The sequence below is a fragment of the Lipotes vexillifer genome, unplaced genomic scaffold, assembly GCF_000442215.2.
Source record: "Lipotes vexillifer unplaced genomic scaffold, Lipotes_vexillifer_v1.1 scaffold1771, whole genome shotgun sequence".
In the NCBI taxonomy this organism is placed as follows: domain Eukaryota; kingdom Metazoa; phylum Chordata; class Mammalia; order Artiodactyla; family Lipotidae; genus Lipotes; species Lipotes vexillifer.
Window position 1 is genome coordinate 426,519 of NW_006770128.1, and position 13,774 is coordinate 440,292.

The window sequence follows — 13,774 nt, forward strand, 5'->3', positions numbered from 1 at the left end:
CCGCCCCAGCTCCCTACAAATATCTGTGTCTGGAGTAAAAGCCAGCATCAGATTCCTACCCCTTGCAAGCCGCACCCACACTCATAGGTGAGTGGCCAGGACAGTGCACATGCATCCTGGCCTGCCCTTGCTCCCCGAGCCAGCATCAAGTTCTCCAAGAGCCCCATTCCCTGGACTTCAGTGACATCAGACATTAGAGGGAATACAACACCCCATCCGTCTAGAACCCAGCTCCGGTGGTGCCACTGGTTCTTAGGGACCAGCTTCACTCCCGTCCAAATCTCAGCTCGAAGACAAGTCTCTTAAGGGGGCAAAGAGCACGGCCTCCAAGAGCTCCAAGGGTAGCTCTTTTAATCCTAACCAGAAATTACAGCCAAGGTTGTATGTGGGTGTGGGTTCGGGTGCTAGTGTGTTTTCGGCTGGGGATGGGGTGGGACAGAGGAAAGGAGCCCCTCGCTGCAAAGCAGCCCATCTTTGGTCCCTGTGGGCTCTCTGCACCACACAGGCATATCCCCGCACTCCAGGGGCTGCCTGTGCCCTAGCTGCCATGTGGCAAGCACACAAGATTTGTTCTGTTCTGCCACCATCCACTTCGAGGAGCTAGGTCCCCATAGCTGCCCTTAAGCGTGCCATCAACCCCACAGTGCACCCTGCCCAAAGCAGACAGTAGTAATATTATAGTGAAGGTGGATGGCCAACAGAGGAAAATCGAAGAAAGTTACAAGACACGTGATCAATCCCTCTCTGCCCTCCCCAGCTCCCCCTCCCTCCCTCCCAAATAAATAAGTTAATGGGTTTAGGAATGTTCCCATACGAAGTTCTTTCCAACTAGCTCAATTCCTCCTCTGGTTTTGTTTCATTTAAATGAATCTTGAGATTCTCTTTCTACCCAGGAGCAGCTGCATAGACAGTCTCCCTACAGTAGCTCCTCCAAAATAAAAAATGAATTTGTGCCAGGGAGAAGCCAGGCTCCCGGCATGATGTCGACTCTCGTTTTGTTTTGGTGAGAACTCCGCTGTGATCCTCCGACCGCAGCAGGAGCGATACCAAATCGAGACCTCCCGCCAAAAGAGTTCAGGTTCTGGCGAAAGTCCCCGAATGATTTCTGCCCACCGGCCTTGCCCCGATGGAGCTGGAGCCACTGGAGCCACCGTCTTCCCCAGGAGAGTGCGTGCGGGGACAAGCCGGTGGCTGCTAGAGACAGTCTTTACAGAGAGCCACCTGGCCCTTGATGAAGTCCCGGCAGGGGCAGATCCTCACGTGTCTGGGGTGGGCGCCAGCACAGCTGAACAGCAGGAGGTCACCTTGAAACACACAGTGCTTGTTCTTGGGGTCGAAGGAGGGCACCACGATGTCCTTGGCCATCTCTGAGCTTTGGCAGGTCACCTCGTACCTTGCGGGGGGAGAGAAAGGGGTTAGGGATGCAGGGGTCGTCCTCACCCCTGCCTCCTCCTGTCCACCGTCCCGAGGCGTGGGGAGCTCGTTCGGGGCTCCTGCAGTAGAAATGAAACGTCAGCCAGCCTCTGACCCAGCCATTCTCTCACCTCTGGAAATCCAGGCTCGAGAAAGGCATGTGTGTGCCTGGACACGTGTGTGGGGCTATGTGTTCAGGGCTGCTTAGCGAAGCACTGTCCGTAATGGAGAAAAACTGGAAATAACCTGAACACTCAGCAAGTGGGAAACGGCTGAATCAACTCTGGCTCATCTGTACCATCAGTTACATGCAGCCCCTTGACAAAGGAGAGGTGGAAATGCGAGCATTAGCATGAGAGCTGTCCTCGAGTGAGGCAGGTAACAACAGGATGTACAGTGTACTGACGGTGTGTGTGTGAGTGAGAGAGAGACGGCGGGGGGTGTGGATGGAGTGTTTGGGAGGCTGGAAGAGGGGAACTCGAGCGAGGCCGTGAGGATGGTGGACCGGGGGACACACACACACACACACACACACACACACACACACACACAGAGGAGAGAGGGGGGCAGAGAGAGAGAGAGGGAGAGAAGTCATGAAAGACTCTACACACTAAAGACTTAACAACGTTCACTTCCGAGGAGTGAGACTGGGGGAAAGATATGCATTATTTACATGTTTTTAAAAAACTATACTTAATTTTCTCAATTAATGGCTTAAAGATACCCCTGTTATGTGGCCTTAGTCCCCACTGGACAGCAGTCAGACGGTCTCCTGGGGAAGATGCCGTCCAGGACCCGAGTCACTGGACCCTGGACGACGGTGGCAATAGTAACACCCCCACCCCAGCCCTGTCTCCAGCTTGATGTTTCTGGGTGCGCAGAGCAGGGGCCGAATCACCCCAGGCCCGTGTGCTTGCCCCTGTGCCGTAGTCTCCCAACAGGTGAATTTTAAGTTCTCCTCTAACCTGGGGTACCTGGGTCCTACCCACCTTGTCCCCTGGTCCCCACATGGTTGGTGGGGACCAGTTCAGAGAAGGTGGTATAGGAGGGCCAGACAGATCTGGGTTTGAGTCCTGGCTTCATCTCTTATGAGCTGTGTGGCCCTGGACCAACGACTGAGCCTCTCTGTGGCTGTCTCCTCTTCTGTGAAACGGGGATAGAGAATCCGTACCTCACAGGGAAGGTCCAGGGATTAAATTAATGCTTATCGAGCAGCTGGCAGAGTCTAGACGCTGGCTGGGCTATGCCACCTTCCTCCTTTGCCCAACAGTGAGAATTTACACACATGCCAACCATCTCTATTTTGCTTTGTTCACGGAAGTCTTGATTCTTGCCAGTAGGGAGGGGATCTGGATGTGGAACCTGAGGTTTCCTGCTGCTTCTGGAAAGCCTCCAAGTGTCGGGGGAAGAGCATGTGGCGCCCCCATTACTCCTGCACCCTCTTTTTTCTTCCTCCTGCCAACTAACTGCCGGGGCCCACCTGCCCTCCTGCCAGTGTTAATCTGGTGGTTCCCAGTGCATCTGCTGGGGCTTTTGGTGAGCTCTCCGAGGCTGCCTGCCTGGCTCCTGGTGCCCAGGAGGGCAGCACCGGCCCATCTTGCTGCTGCAGTCACCAGGGAGCTCTGCGACTTCTCTGAGTGGCCCGATACGCCTTGATGTTAGGTAAGCCAGCTGGGAGACGGAGGCACCTAGAGGGCATGGCGAGGGCGGGGCGTGGAGGTCTTAAGGAAACCTGAGCCGGAGACAGGGGCTACCAGCTCCCTCACAGGACACTCCTCCTGGCCAACACAAAAAGGGGTCTCCAGAGCTCCACTGTGCGTGAAAAGTTGCCATATGGAACGTGGCGTTGGGATCCAGATTTATGCTCATGCTATTTATTTATTTAGGCGAATTACAGCAGCTGCTGTGTCTTAACTCAAGCCATCTGCCTGGTACACTGCTCGTCAGGAGCATGGAAATCTCCACAACTCATCTGAGACCCTGAGGCAAGGGGGAGAATTGCCAGGAGCCAGGAAGAAACCCTCCTCCCGCCCCTGGTCTCCTGGACTCAGACTCCAGGCCCGGTCTCCTGGGGTGCGAGCACGTGCGCCCATGACCACGAGGCTGCAACAGCAGCAGCCAGCTCAGGGCCGATGCCCAGAGATGACCACGAAGCACTCAAGCAGCAGGTGGTCCCCGGAACCACAGGGGACCAGTCCCCAGGAAGCTCCCCAGAGCTTTAGCTGAGGGGTGCCGGAGCCACCCATGGGTGTGACCCAACACCCTACCCCGGGGAGCTCTCCCTTCTGTTAGCTGCAGGTCTCCATCCCACAAGCCCCAGGCGGTCGGGAAGGCCCCTCCAGCATCCTTGCTGAGCTAGTGAGCCACAGTCCTCAGCTGTTGCCGAGGAGACCTTCCCAATGGCTGGAGCACATCCTCATGCTCTGCCGTGGTCCCTCGCCTCTTCAGGGCGTGCGTGTGGCTGTTTCTGCCTCTCTGTTCCTGGGATGTCTGTGTCGCACACATGCGTGTGCGCGTGCGCGTGCGCGCGCGCGCGCACACACACACACACACACACACACACACACACACTACCCTCTCAGACCTGTGGCACGCTGTGCTGTTTCCTTTCTGTGGGCCCCTGTGGTCCTCACCTCTCTCCAGCTGCCCTCGGTGGCTTCTCTCACAGGATGGGAGCTGGGGCTTCCGAGGCCCCTCAGCCCTTAGTGTAGAGTTTATAGCTCTTGAAGAGAAGGGCAAGGCCCCCCTTCCCGTGGGGCTGCCTATTTCCTGAGAGGAGAGAAGCCGCCCACCCTTCCCCCGACGCAGACCCACTCAGGATGGAGGGATGGAAGCAGGACCCACCGGCCAGTCTGACTCCTTCCCCCGCCCTATCCTCCTTAGCCCCGCCCCATATCCACCAAGTCTCCCCAAGCTCCCTCGTCACCACTCTGACTCAGGGCCACCTCCCTGCTCCGAAGGTGCCCACGAGCTCACAGTCCAGGCTTCATGGCTTAGAATTCCTGTTCTTCAAACCAACCAACCCACACTCAATAAATGAATCTTTTAGAAGGTACAACTTGTAAAGGTCGCAACATCACGAAGGAAGCCTGCCGCTAACGCACGTTCCCATTTCGGAAGCCGAGGTGCGCCCGCCCTGGGTCCCACCAGCCCGGACTCTGGCTCTTCCGGGGGCCTCTGTCCTCCGGCCACTCAGGCCCCGGTCCGGGTCAGGTTGGGTGCCACCCGAATCACGCATGCTCTGTGCACAGGAGTTTGTGGTCGCCTCTCCATCACTCCCACCACGCCCTGCCTGACTCCCCGATTCAAGACGACAGCACGGGACGCTCCAAAGGGCTCTACTTAAGTCACATCAGGTCACACTGCAGAGCGAGGACAGGCCGGGGACACCCAAAGACGAGAGGAGTTTAAACTCAGAGCCCGGCCCCAAGCTGGAAAAGAACGAGCAGCGGCTCGCTGCTAACCGTCCACGAACACGAATAAGCCAGGACTGCCTCACTCAAGAGGGTTTCAACAGGCGCGCCAGAGAGCCGGGCTTTCACGACGTTATCGGTATTTACAAGTGCAGAGGCAAGGTATTCACCAGGGCGCTCGCGCACAGAAATTAACTTCAGGCGGCTCTACTGCAAACTCAGCATTCGTGGCAGCCTCCTAGGAAGAAAACCCACGTATCTACAAGGGGATGGGGTCGGAGGGGCGTTTAGTAACCCCACGGCTGCCCCGCAACAAGGCCTTCTACTCCTTGGGCTCAGCTTGGAAGACGGCGCGTGGGGTGGGGGGCAGGGAGGTGGCAGGGCACTGGCTTTTCTGGTCTCGGCCTGGTGGCCTCGGGCCTGCCCCGCTGCCCAAGCTCTCTGCAAGACAGGGCTTTTCTGCTCTGCCTGCAGCACCAGCTGCATCTTCTCTCATCATTACCCGGCTGTCCCCATCTCACAGGTGAGGACACTGATGGGGACAGAGGAAACTGGTCCCTTGGTTCCCTGTCCTGTGCCTCCGCGGGACCTAGCCCTTGGGCCTGCAGACGGGCGGGCTGTGGTGGGCCCCGTGCTCTCTGAGAGTGAGCCCCGGGAGCCCCGCCTCCGGCCTGGCCAGGAAGGCCGCTGCTGCTGAGGGTCCCATCCGGGTTCCCTCCTCCAGCGCTGGGGCAGGGGCTGCACGTAGACAGTTCTGTGTAGATGCTCTGTAGTCTGCCCTCAGTGCATCCAGACTTCCAATCAAACAGAGGGAGATACTCGGGGTTCTCAGAAAGCCACTTTGCTACGGGAGCCGTCTGCAAAAGGGGCGAGTGGCAAGCTCCTCCCGGACCTAGAATTTGGGATACGTGCTCTGGAGATGGAAGCTTCTGGCACCATCAGGGGCTTTCCATAGACGTCAGACCAGCGTCCCCTCTCACAAGGCTTCACTGGCTGCAGAGCAGGCTGCCAACCGACTCTGCTGGCCTGGCCTTTATTCTGATGGTGGAATCAAGGCCACCTCTGACCCAGGTCTTCATATAAAAGGAACGAGAAAAAATAGCATCGCCCACATCCCCACTCAGGAGACCATCCCTGTAGGCGCGACGCTAGAGACCACGCTCTTTCTCTAAAAAGGGTTTCATACCACACTTGAAGGTAGTAAGACTTACAGGCAGGATCAGGCCAGCTCAGACCACTGGGCACGGATGAGCACAGTGGCCAACCGTGCTCTAAAAGGGTATGAAGCCAGAACAGGGACCAGCAAGCCTCGAGCCCTGAGTCCACTCTGTGCCTTATTATTATTATTATTATTATTATTATTTTGGGAGGGCAGTGCGTACGGCGTGCAGGATCTTAGTTCCCTGACCAGGGATCGAATCCGTGCCCCCTGCAGTGGAAGCGTGGAGTTCTAACCGTTGGGCTTCCAGGGAAGTCCCCACTCTGTTCCTTAAACATCCTCTTCAAGACTGGGGCACATATACACAATGGAATATTACTCAGCCATAAAAAGACACGAAATTGAGCTATTTGTAATGAGGTGGATGGACCTAGAGTCTGTCCTACAGAGTGAAGTAAGTCAGAAAGAGAAAGACAAATACCGTATGCTAACGCATATATATGGAATTTAAGAAAAAAAAATGTCATGAAGAACCTAGGGGTAAGACAGGAATAAAGACACAGACCTACTGGAGAACGGACTTGAGGATATGGGGAGGGGGAAGGGTAAGCTGTGACAAAGCGAGAGAGTGGCATGGACAGATATACCCTGCCAAATGTAAGGTAGATAGCTAGTGGGAAGCAGCCGCATAGCACAGGGAGATCAGCTCGGTGCTTTGTGACCACCTAGAGGGGTGGGATAGGGAGGGTGGGAGGGAGGGAGACGCAAGAGGGAAGAGATATGGGAACATATGTATATGTATAACTGATTCACTCTGTTATAAAGCAGAAACTAACACACAATTGTAAGGCAATTATACTCCAATAAAGATGTAAAAAAAAAAAGACTGGGGCAGGACCACAGCTGTGCGGAATAACCAGGGTTGGGATAGCAAATCCCTCAGGGGAAAACACTGCATTAAGAGTTCTTAAGGTTGGGAGGGGGTGACAAGTAATTAAGCAGGTTGTGGCCCAGGGAGGGTGTGATAAATATGGAGGCACAGATTCAGCACTGACAGGGGGCATGAGTCAGAGGCCAGAAGAAACTTCACATGGAAACCTGGAAAGTGCAAACACCAAACTCAAAATGCCACTGCAAAGGGAAATGAATGGTGTGACTGCAAGTAAGCAGCATGAGAAAAGAAATCCCAGCAATAGAGAAGGGCCCCCCTGGCTCACTCTGGCCTGTGATCCCACTGCAGCACCTGCACCCCTGCTCAGGGACCCGGCAAAGCCAGAACTGCTCACGCCCTCAAAGGGGCTGGAATAAAGCGCAAAAGGAGATGGGGCTGCAGGAGGGGAAGGTGGCAGGGAAATTTGCTGTAGGCAGTTCTGTGCAAGCTCCCTGCCCGTATTTTTCATTCCTTCCAGACTCCCTGACTCTGGGGACCTGGCTACGGCCAGGGGACCTCAGGGGCGGGTCCGTCCGTGCTTGTGGTTCTGTGCCCATCTCGGCTCCCATGGTTCTTGGGTACCAATTAGCAAACCGAACACCTCCCGCCATCTCCAAGCCCCGACTTCCCGTTATTTATGCAAACAAAACACGTCTATTCGAATTCTAAATATATCAGCAGGCCAGGTGACCTCATCTACTTAACAATAAAAGTGCTGGGCCAACTTTCTCTGGGTGGAGGGGGGCGGTGGGATCATGCTGTAACCTTTTCCACATCTTATTCCAACAGCCCACGAGCCTAGAAAGGAACACCTCATACCTCCCAACCCAGCTCTGACCCAGAGGCGAGCTGCAGGCTGAGCTGCCTCTCCTGTGCTCCAGCACTTACTTCAGCAAGTCCTTGTCCTTGTTGAGATGCTGGAAGAAGGAAGGCTCACAGATGAGCTGTTTCTCCTGACACACCTGCTTGCAGGACTGCCCGGGCTCAGCAAGCTTTACCTGCAGGGCACTCAGGGGCGGCCACATCACTTGCCCATGGCAGAAGTCCTAGAATGACAATGAAACCATCAGCCAAGGGACCAGGGATGCAAGTGGGGGTTCCCAGTCTGCCAACTAGTCCCAACAAGGGGGGGCGGGCACCTGGTCATGGGAGAGCAGTGAGGGGCAGGAGGCAAGACCAGACACACTTGGGTTGGAACCCGGCTCAGCTACAACACGGTCTTGGCCTTGCCTTTCTGTGCACAGCACTGCGCCTGCCAGTAACGGGGGCTATTCATTCGTATCGCCACCTACAATGATGCAATCGAGCTAAAGCCTCCACGCTTGAAAGCCCATCTCCAGATCCACCTTCACCAGCTGTTCTATTCCCTCCGCCCTAATTCCAAAGACATTTTCAGTGTCTACCTAATTTGGCGGTTACCTAACATGACATTGTTTTGAGTGCTGGTTTCAACTTTGGGAAGCAAAGGAGCACAGCAAGGAGTCTGCAGGCATCTGGGAGAGAGCCTATTGCGGGGCCGTGGTCTTGATAGAGGCTCAGTGCTTGTTGGTTGAAAACAATTCTAACACACAAATTCAACGGCTAGAGAAACAGTCTGAGGATGTGTGATAGGAGGTCAAGTAAACTGGTATCCCCGGCAGGGAGGGGCGCCCCGAGGCATGGAAGGTGGTGGCATGCTCAGGATGGGGCTGGGTGGTCATTCCTAGGATCTAGAGGGTGTGCAGGAAATTAACACATCTAAGGAAGTCACAGGCGGGGAAGACCAGGTAGTAACCTGTACAGCATGGTGAACGGGCAGCCTAGTTATGAAGCTGAGTGTTGAGAAAGACGCAGTGGGACCAGGGAAAGGGCAGGTGTGGAGTGGGAACTCTCTCTGCCCTGGGACCGCAGCTTTCATCTCAGCTGTGCCTGGAGCGACTCTGAACAGGTACTGAGGGTGGAAACTCATGCACCACTGACAACCAATGCTTGCTCTGCTTACACCATGTTGATGGAACCCTAGTAAAATTCTTCTGAATCCCCGGGCCACCCAACCTGCAGAAGATGATTTCAGGACAGGAGCCCTGAAGAACCATGTTTGTGTAACTTTTTGCGGGTCGGGCTAGCCCTCAGGGGTACCCAGTGGTTAGGGTTAGGATCCTGGGCTCTGAATTCCACTTGTAGGAATTCACCCCAGATGTATGGGACACAACTGGGCAAAGAAACCTACACAGGACACAGGAATCCCAGCAGTATTGTTAGAAGAGAAGCAGAAGACGTGAAACAACCTAAAAGCTGTATTTAAACAGGTAACTGTTTAGGTACAAAGAATACCAAAAAATGCAACAGGTTCCAATGTGCTGACATGGAAACATCCCCAGGACACACTGAGAAAGAAAAGAAACAGGTTGAAGGCTGGTGTACAGTGTGTTTCCGTTTGCGTTGATATGTATAAACAATCACGCCTGTGCTCCTGCAAGAATATCTCTGGTACCACTGAGGAGGGGAAACGGGTAACAGGGTCAGGAATGGTCAGGGAATTTACTTTTCAATGTATGTCCTTCTGGAATATTCTCTTTTTCCTCCTGCCTACTTTCTCTCCTCTGCATGCATGAGGAGCTGATTAATCATATCAGGCGCTCAGAACCGGTGCTGGCGGGGGAAGGTTCCAGGTCCCCCGCCGGTCACGTGGAGAACTGCAGGAGGGCCGGGCCCTGCTGGGTCCCTGAGCAGTGAGGTGGGTGCAGCCCCAGGGGGCCCTTTTGGGCTGCTTGCATTTTTCTCTTTTAAACCTCAGCTTCCTCCTCAGAAAAATTAAGACAATGATACTGATGATTTCCTATGGTTTCTGTCTCTCTCCACCTCCTTCCTGAAGGAGGTGACGCCGTTACACCGTTAAGGAAGGTAAACGGCAGGTAGGCTTCTACTCCAGTCTCCTCAAATCGGTGCTTGAGATCCCACCAGAAAGGAGAACCCGCCGTCGTTCCCCACCTCACTCGATCCTGCGATGCAGGGATGCACGTGCTTGAGCCTGAGTGGTTAGGCTCAAAGGTTAACAAACAAATCCTTCACTGCACGTAGTCAGGAAACCTAGAGCCTGGATTCGTATCAGCTGAAAACAAAAGATTCCAGAAGGGTCTCATAATTCAGAGATGATAGAAACGCACTGGATTATTTACAGATAATAGGATCCAGTTTAATCTTTTGAAAGTGACAGAGTAAGCAGTCTTTCCTATCTCACAGCCCTGGGTATGACCAAGGCAGGCCACTCCCTGGGCAGGAAGACGTCTTCTGACTCCTGAGATCCATGATGATCCTGAGCATAATACATGGACGTGCTAAGGCACTGGGCAGCAAAATAACTTTGGTCTAGACACCGTTACTAAGGGTGACAGCGTGACTGCAGACCCATGGCACCCTGAGTGGGAACCCTGAGTGTTCACTGGCGGCCATTGCTCTCTAACCTGGCAGCATATGGAAACTTACTGGCTGGCCTTTGGTACTCTGTCCATCAAATTGGTAGGAAAACACACAATGATCAACGTAGTTATTGCTGATCAAAGCTGAGCGGGTGCACAGATGTTTGGAAAAGGTTAAGTGTTGTTTTTCTTGTTTGTTTGTTTGTGTTAGTTTTTCTGGCTGGCTACTGCGAGCAACTTTGCCTATAATCCTTTAGGAGAAATCTGAAAGCCTTTACAGGCTTTAAGTATTATACCAAAGAGAGTCATGATCCAATGGACACCAAAGCCTACTGTGCGACTCTATGGGGGAAATCTAGATCACTGGACACCCATGAGGGCTGAAGGCTCAAACTCTGGCTTCTATAGCCTGGTAAGAACACTGTAGAATGTCTCTCCTTACATGACATCTACAGGCAGTTAGAACCGAGGGTAGCATCTCTACACCTGTTGAGTTTGGCAGACTCACGAAACCTTGCTCCTTATTTATTGTGAGCCTTGTGTGGTTATGCAAAGTAGTCCAAGGGGTAAAACCAGAACGAGGAGAAAGATTCTGCCGTGTTAGAATAGGAGGCGACGCGGCCAAGGAATGCACTTCAAGTCTGAGACCCAGATTTGAGGCTTGGCCTCACCAGGGGCGGGGCTTTGGGTATGCTGCCTGGTCCGGTTCCTTGTCTGTAGAGAGTGATGCTAACAGACTGTGGGTGATGGAGCTGAGCTGGCAAACAGCAGGAGCTCCCCTAACGCTCATCACCCTCCTCTTGTCCCTCTGCAGAGGTGCTGCCTGCGCCCCGTATCGGCGTTTGGAGGCCCTACAGCACTGGCGTCTGTAGAAGCAGGGGCAGCCCTGGAGAGATGGAGCGCTGCACCTCACCCTGAGCCAAGGCAGGATGGCTCTGCGAGGTCTGCAGGAGGGCAAGTGCCTCAAGGCTACGCTGCAGGGCAGATCTGCCCCACCTGCTCATTTCAATAAACTGTTGCAGGCGACCTCTCTGAGGTTCCCTTCATCAGGTGAGCTTAGCTCAATTACATGTGAACTCTTAGGCCCCAGTCACTCTCGCTCGTGGCTCACCGGGGGCCGGTCTGGCATCCTTTCAGTACTGTTTTGGGGCCAGTAGGATCAGAAGTAGTGAAAATATGTCGGTGAGAATGTATACTGGGTGCAGCCACTATGAAAAACAGTATGGAGGTTACTCAAAAAACTAGAGTTGCCATACGATCCAGCAATCCCATTCCTGGGTATATTATCTGGAGAAAACACTAATTCAAAAATATATATGCACCCCAATGTTCACAGCAGCACTACTGACAATAGCCAAGACATGGAAGCAACCTAAGTGTCCATAGACAGATGAATGGATAAAGAAGATGTGGTTGGAAGATAGATAGGTAGATATGGATACAGATATAGGAATACTACTCAGCCACGAAAAAGAATGAAATAATGCCATTTGCAACAATATGGATGGACCTAGAGGTTATCATGCTAAGTGAAGTAAGTCAGACAAAGACAAATACCATATGATGTCATTTATATGTGGAACCTAAAATATGACACAAATGAACTTATCTATGAAACAGAAACAGACCCACAGACATAGAGTAGACTGCTGGTCGCCAAGGGGGAGGTGGGCGAGAGAAGAACGGATTGGGAGCTTGGGATTAGCAGATGCAGACTATTATATGTATGTATAACTGAATCACTTTGCTGTACACCAGAAACTAACACAACAATGTAAATCAACGAAGCTTCAATAAAATAAATTAAAAAAAAAAAAAAGAAATGGTGAAAAGAGCAGCAGGCCCTTCTTAAGGTTTGGTGAACCATCTGGAAAGCCTGAAGGTGATAAAATTGAACAGATGGAGGCCTGAAGGTGTCCTTAGTCGGTATGACACCAGGTAAGGCAGGAGGGAGTGGGGATCCGAGTTATGGTTCTGGCCCCCAGAGCTAGGAGACTTCATAGATGCCTCTCAAGCTCTCTCTCCCCACTTTCACATCTAAAATGGAGAAAATATCCCTTGTCCTTATATAACTCCTGTCAGATTAAAAAAAAGAGGTGACTCTTAAGAAGGTACCTACAGATGTTAAAGATAATATTCCAAGGAAGACCCTTATTTGCTGCCAGGGTCCAGAGGGAAAAGTTGAGTTGCCTGGATTATATATGACAATCGCCCACAAGGGCCATCCCTTTGCCCAGCTGCTTGAAGGGCACAACCGACGCAGCAGCCCGTCATAAGCCTCTTCTCAACCCCAGGTGCCAGCCCCACTGGGTGCTCGCAGAAAGCTGGAGGTCCTCTGTTTCATTCAGCCTCAGCAACAGCTATCAGGGCAATGCCGACATGCCTCGTCTCCCTGTTTGCTCACTCATTCATTTGTTCATTCAATAAAATACTTGCTAAGATGCAGAAAAGCATAAGGGTTTGGAGCTCGAACTGCTAGGGTTTGAATCTCAGCCTCTCCATCTAGCAGCTGAATGCTCTTGACTAGCTCCGTAATTTTTCTTTGCCTCAGTTTCCTCAACTGTAAAATGAAGAATACATCAACTGCCACCTCACAGAGCTGTCGAGGGGATTAAATTAATTATAATGTGTAAAGTGCTCAGAAAAGTGCCTGATAAATATAACACCATGGGTTGGCTCTTCTAGGCCTTGGTGGTGACTTGGTGGGAAAAAAAAAAAAAAGGAACCAAAAACAAAACACCTGCCTTTATAGAGCTTATTTTCAGTGAGGGAGACAGAGAAACAACATAAATCAATTATATGTAGTATTTTAAAGGTGATAATTGCTCTAAATAAGAATGAAGTGAGGAAAGGGAATCGGGACTGTTGGGGAAGAGGGTATTCAGATAAGTCATCAATGAGAAGGTGACATTCAAGAAAAGACCGGAGGAAGTAAAGGCGTGAGCCATGCAAGTATGTGTGAAGGACATAACAGGCAGAGGCAAAGCAAGATCTGAGGCTCTGACAACGAAGCTTCTAGCAGGTTCCAGGAGGAGCAGGGAGTTGCATGCAGCTTGAGCAGTGTGTGCATGCTGGGGCTGGAGATGGGAGGAGATGGGGTCTGGGAGGTCCCGGGGGTCACCCAGAGCTTTGGGGGCCCATGCAAAGCCTTGGTTTTTCCTTGGAGTGAGACAGAAGCTACTGGAGAGTTCGGGGCAGAGGAGTGACTGAGCTGAGAATGGAAGGCAGGAGAAGAAGCAGAAGCAGAGAGACGGGAAGCCACGCAACAGTGTGGGAGAGAGAGAACGACCTCAGGCCAGACCCACATCTTTGTCCAATAAACCTCCATGAAATATGCTCATGTCATAGGGTGGCTATGAAGGTTTTCTCATGTATCCATTCAAAACTTGACAAATGATCATTAAAGCCTATGCTGGGTGCTGGAAATAAGAACGTGGATGAGACAGAGTCTCCGGGTTCA

The 13,774-nt window shown here is 52.6% G+C and overlaps 1 protein-coding gene across 1 annotated transcript in view; it reads right to left on the reverse strand.

The window, feature by feature from the left end:
• Positions 1 to 1,143: 1,143 nt before the first annotated feature.
• The window catches only part of MGAT5 (alpha-1,6-mannosylglycoprotein 6-beta-N-acetylglucosaminyltransferase), a 226,002-nt gene continuing 213,371 nt past the window's right edge, over positions 1,144 to 13,774 (reverse strand). The window contains exons 15-16 of the mRNA XM_007446032.1: positions 7,805 to 7,962; positions 1,144 to 1,393 (exon numbers count right to left, since the gene is read on the reverse strand). Coding sequence (XP_007446094.1) covers positions 1,195 to 1,393; positions 7,805 to 7,962 — 357 coding nt within the window. The 3' untranslated portion in view covers positions 1,144 to 1,194. The remainder of the gene's footprint in view (positions 1,394 to 7,804; positions 7,963 to 13,774) is intronic.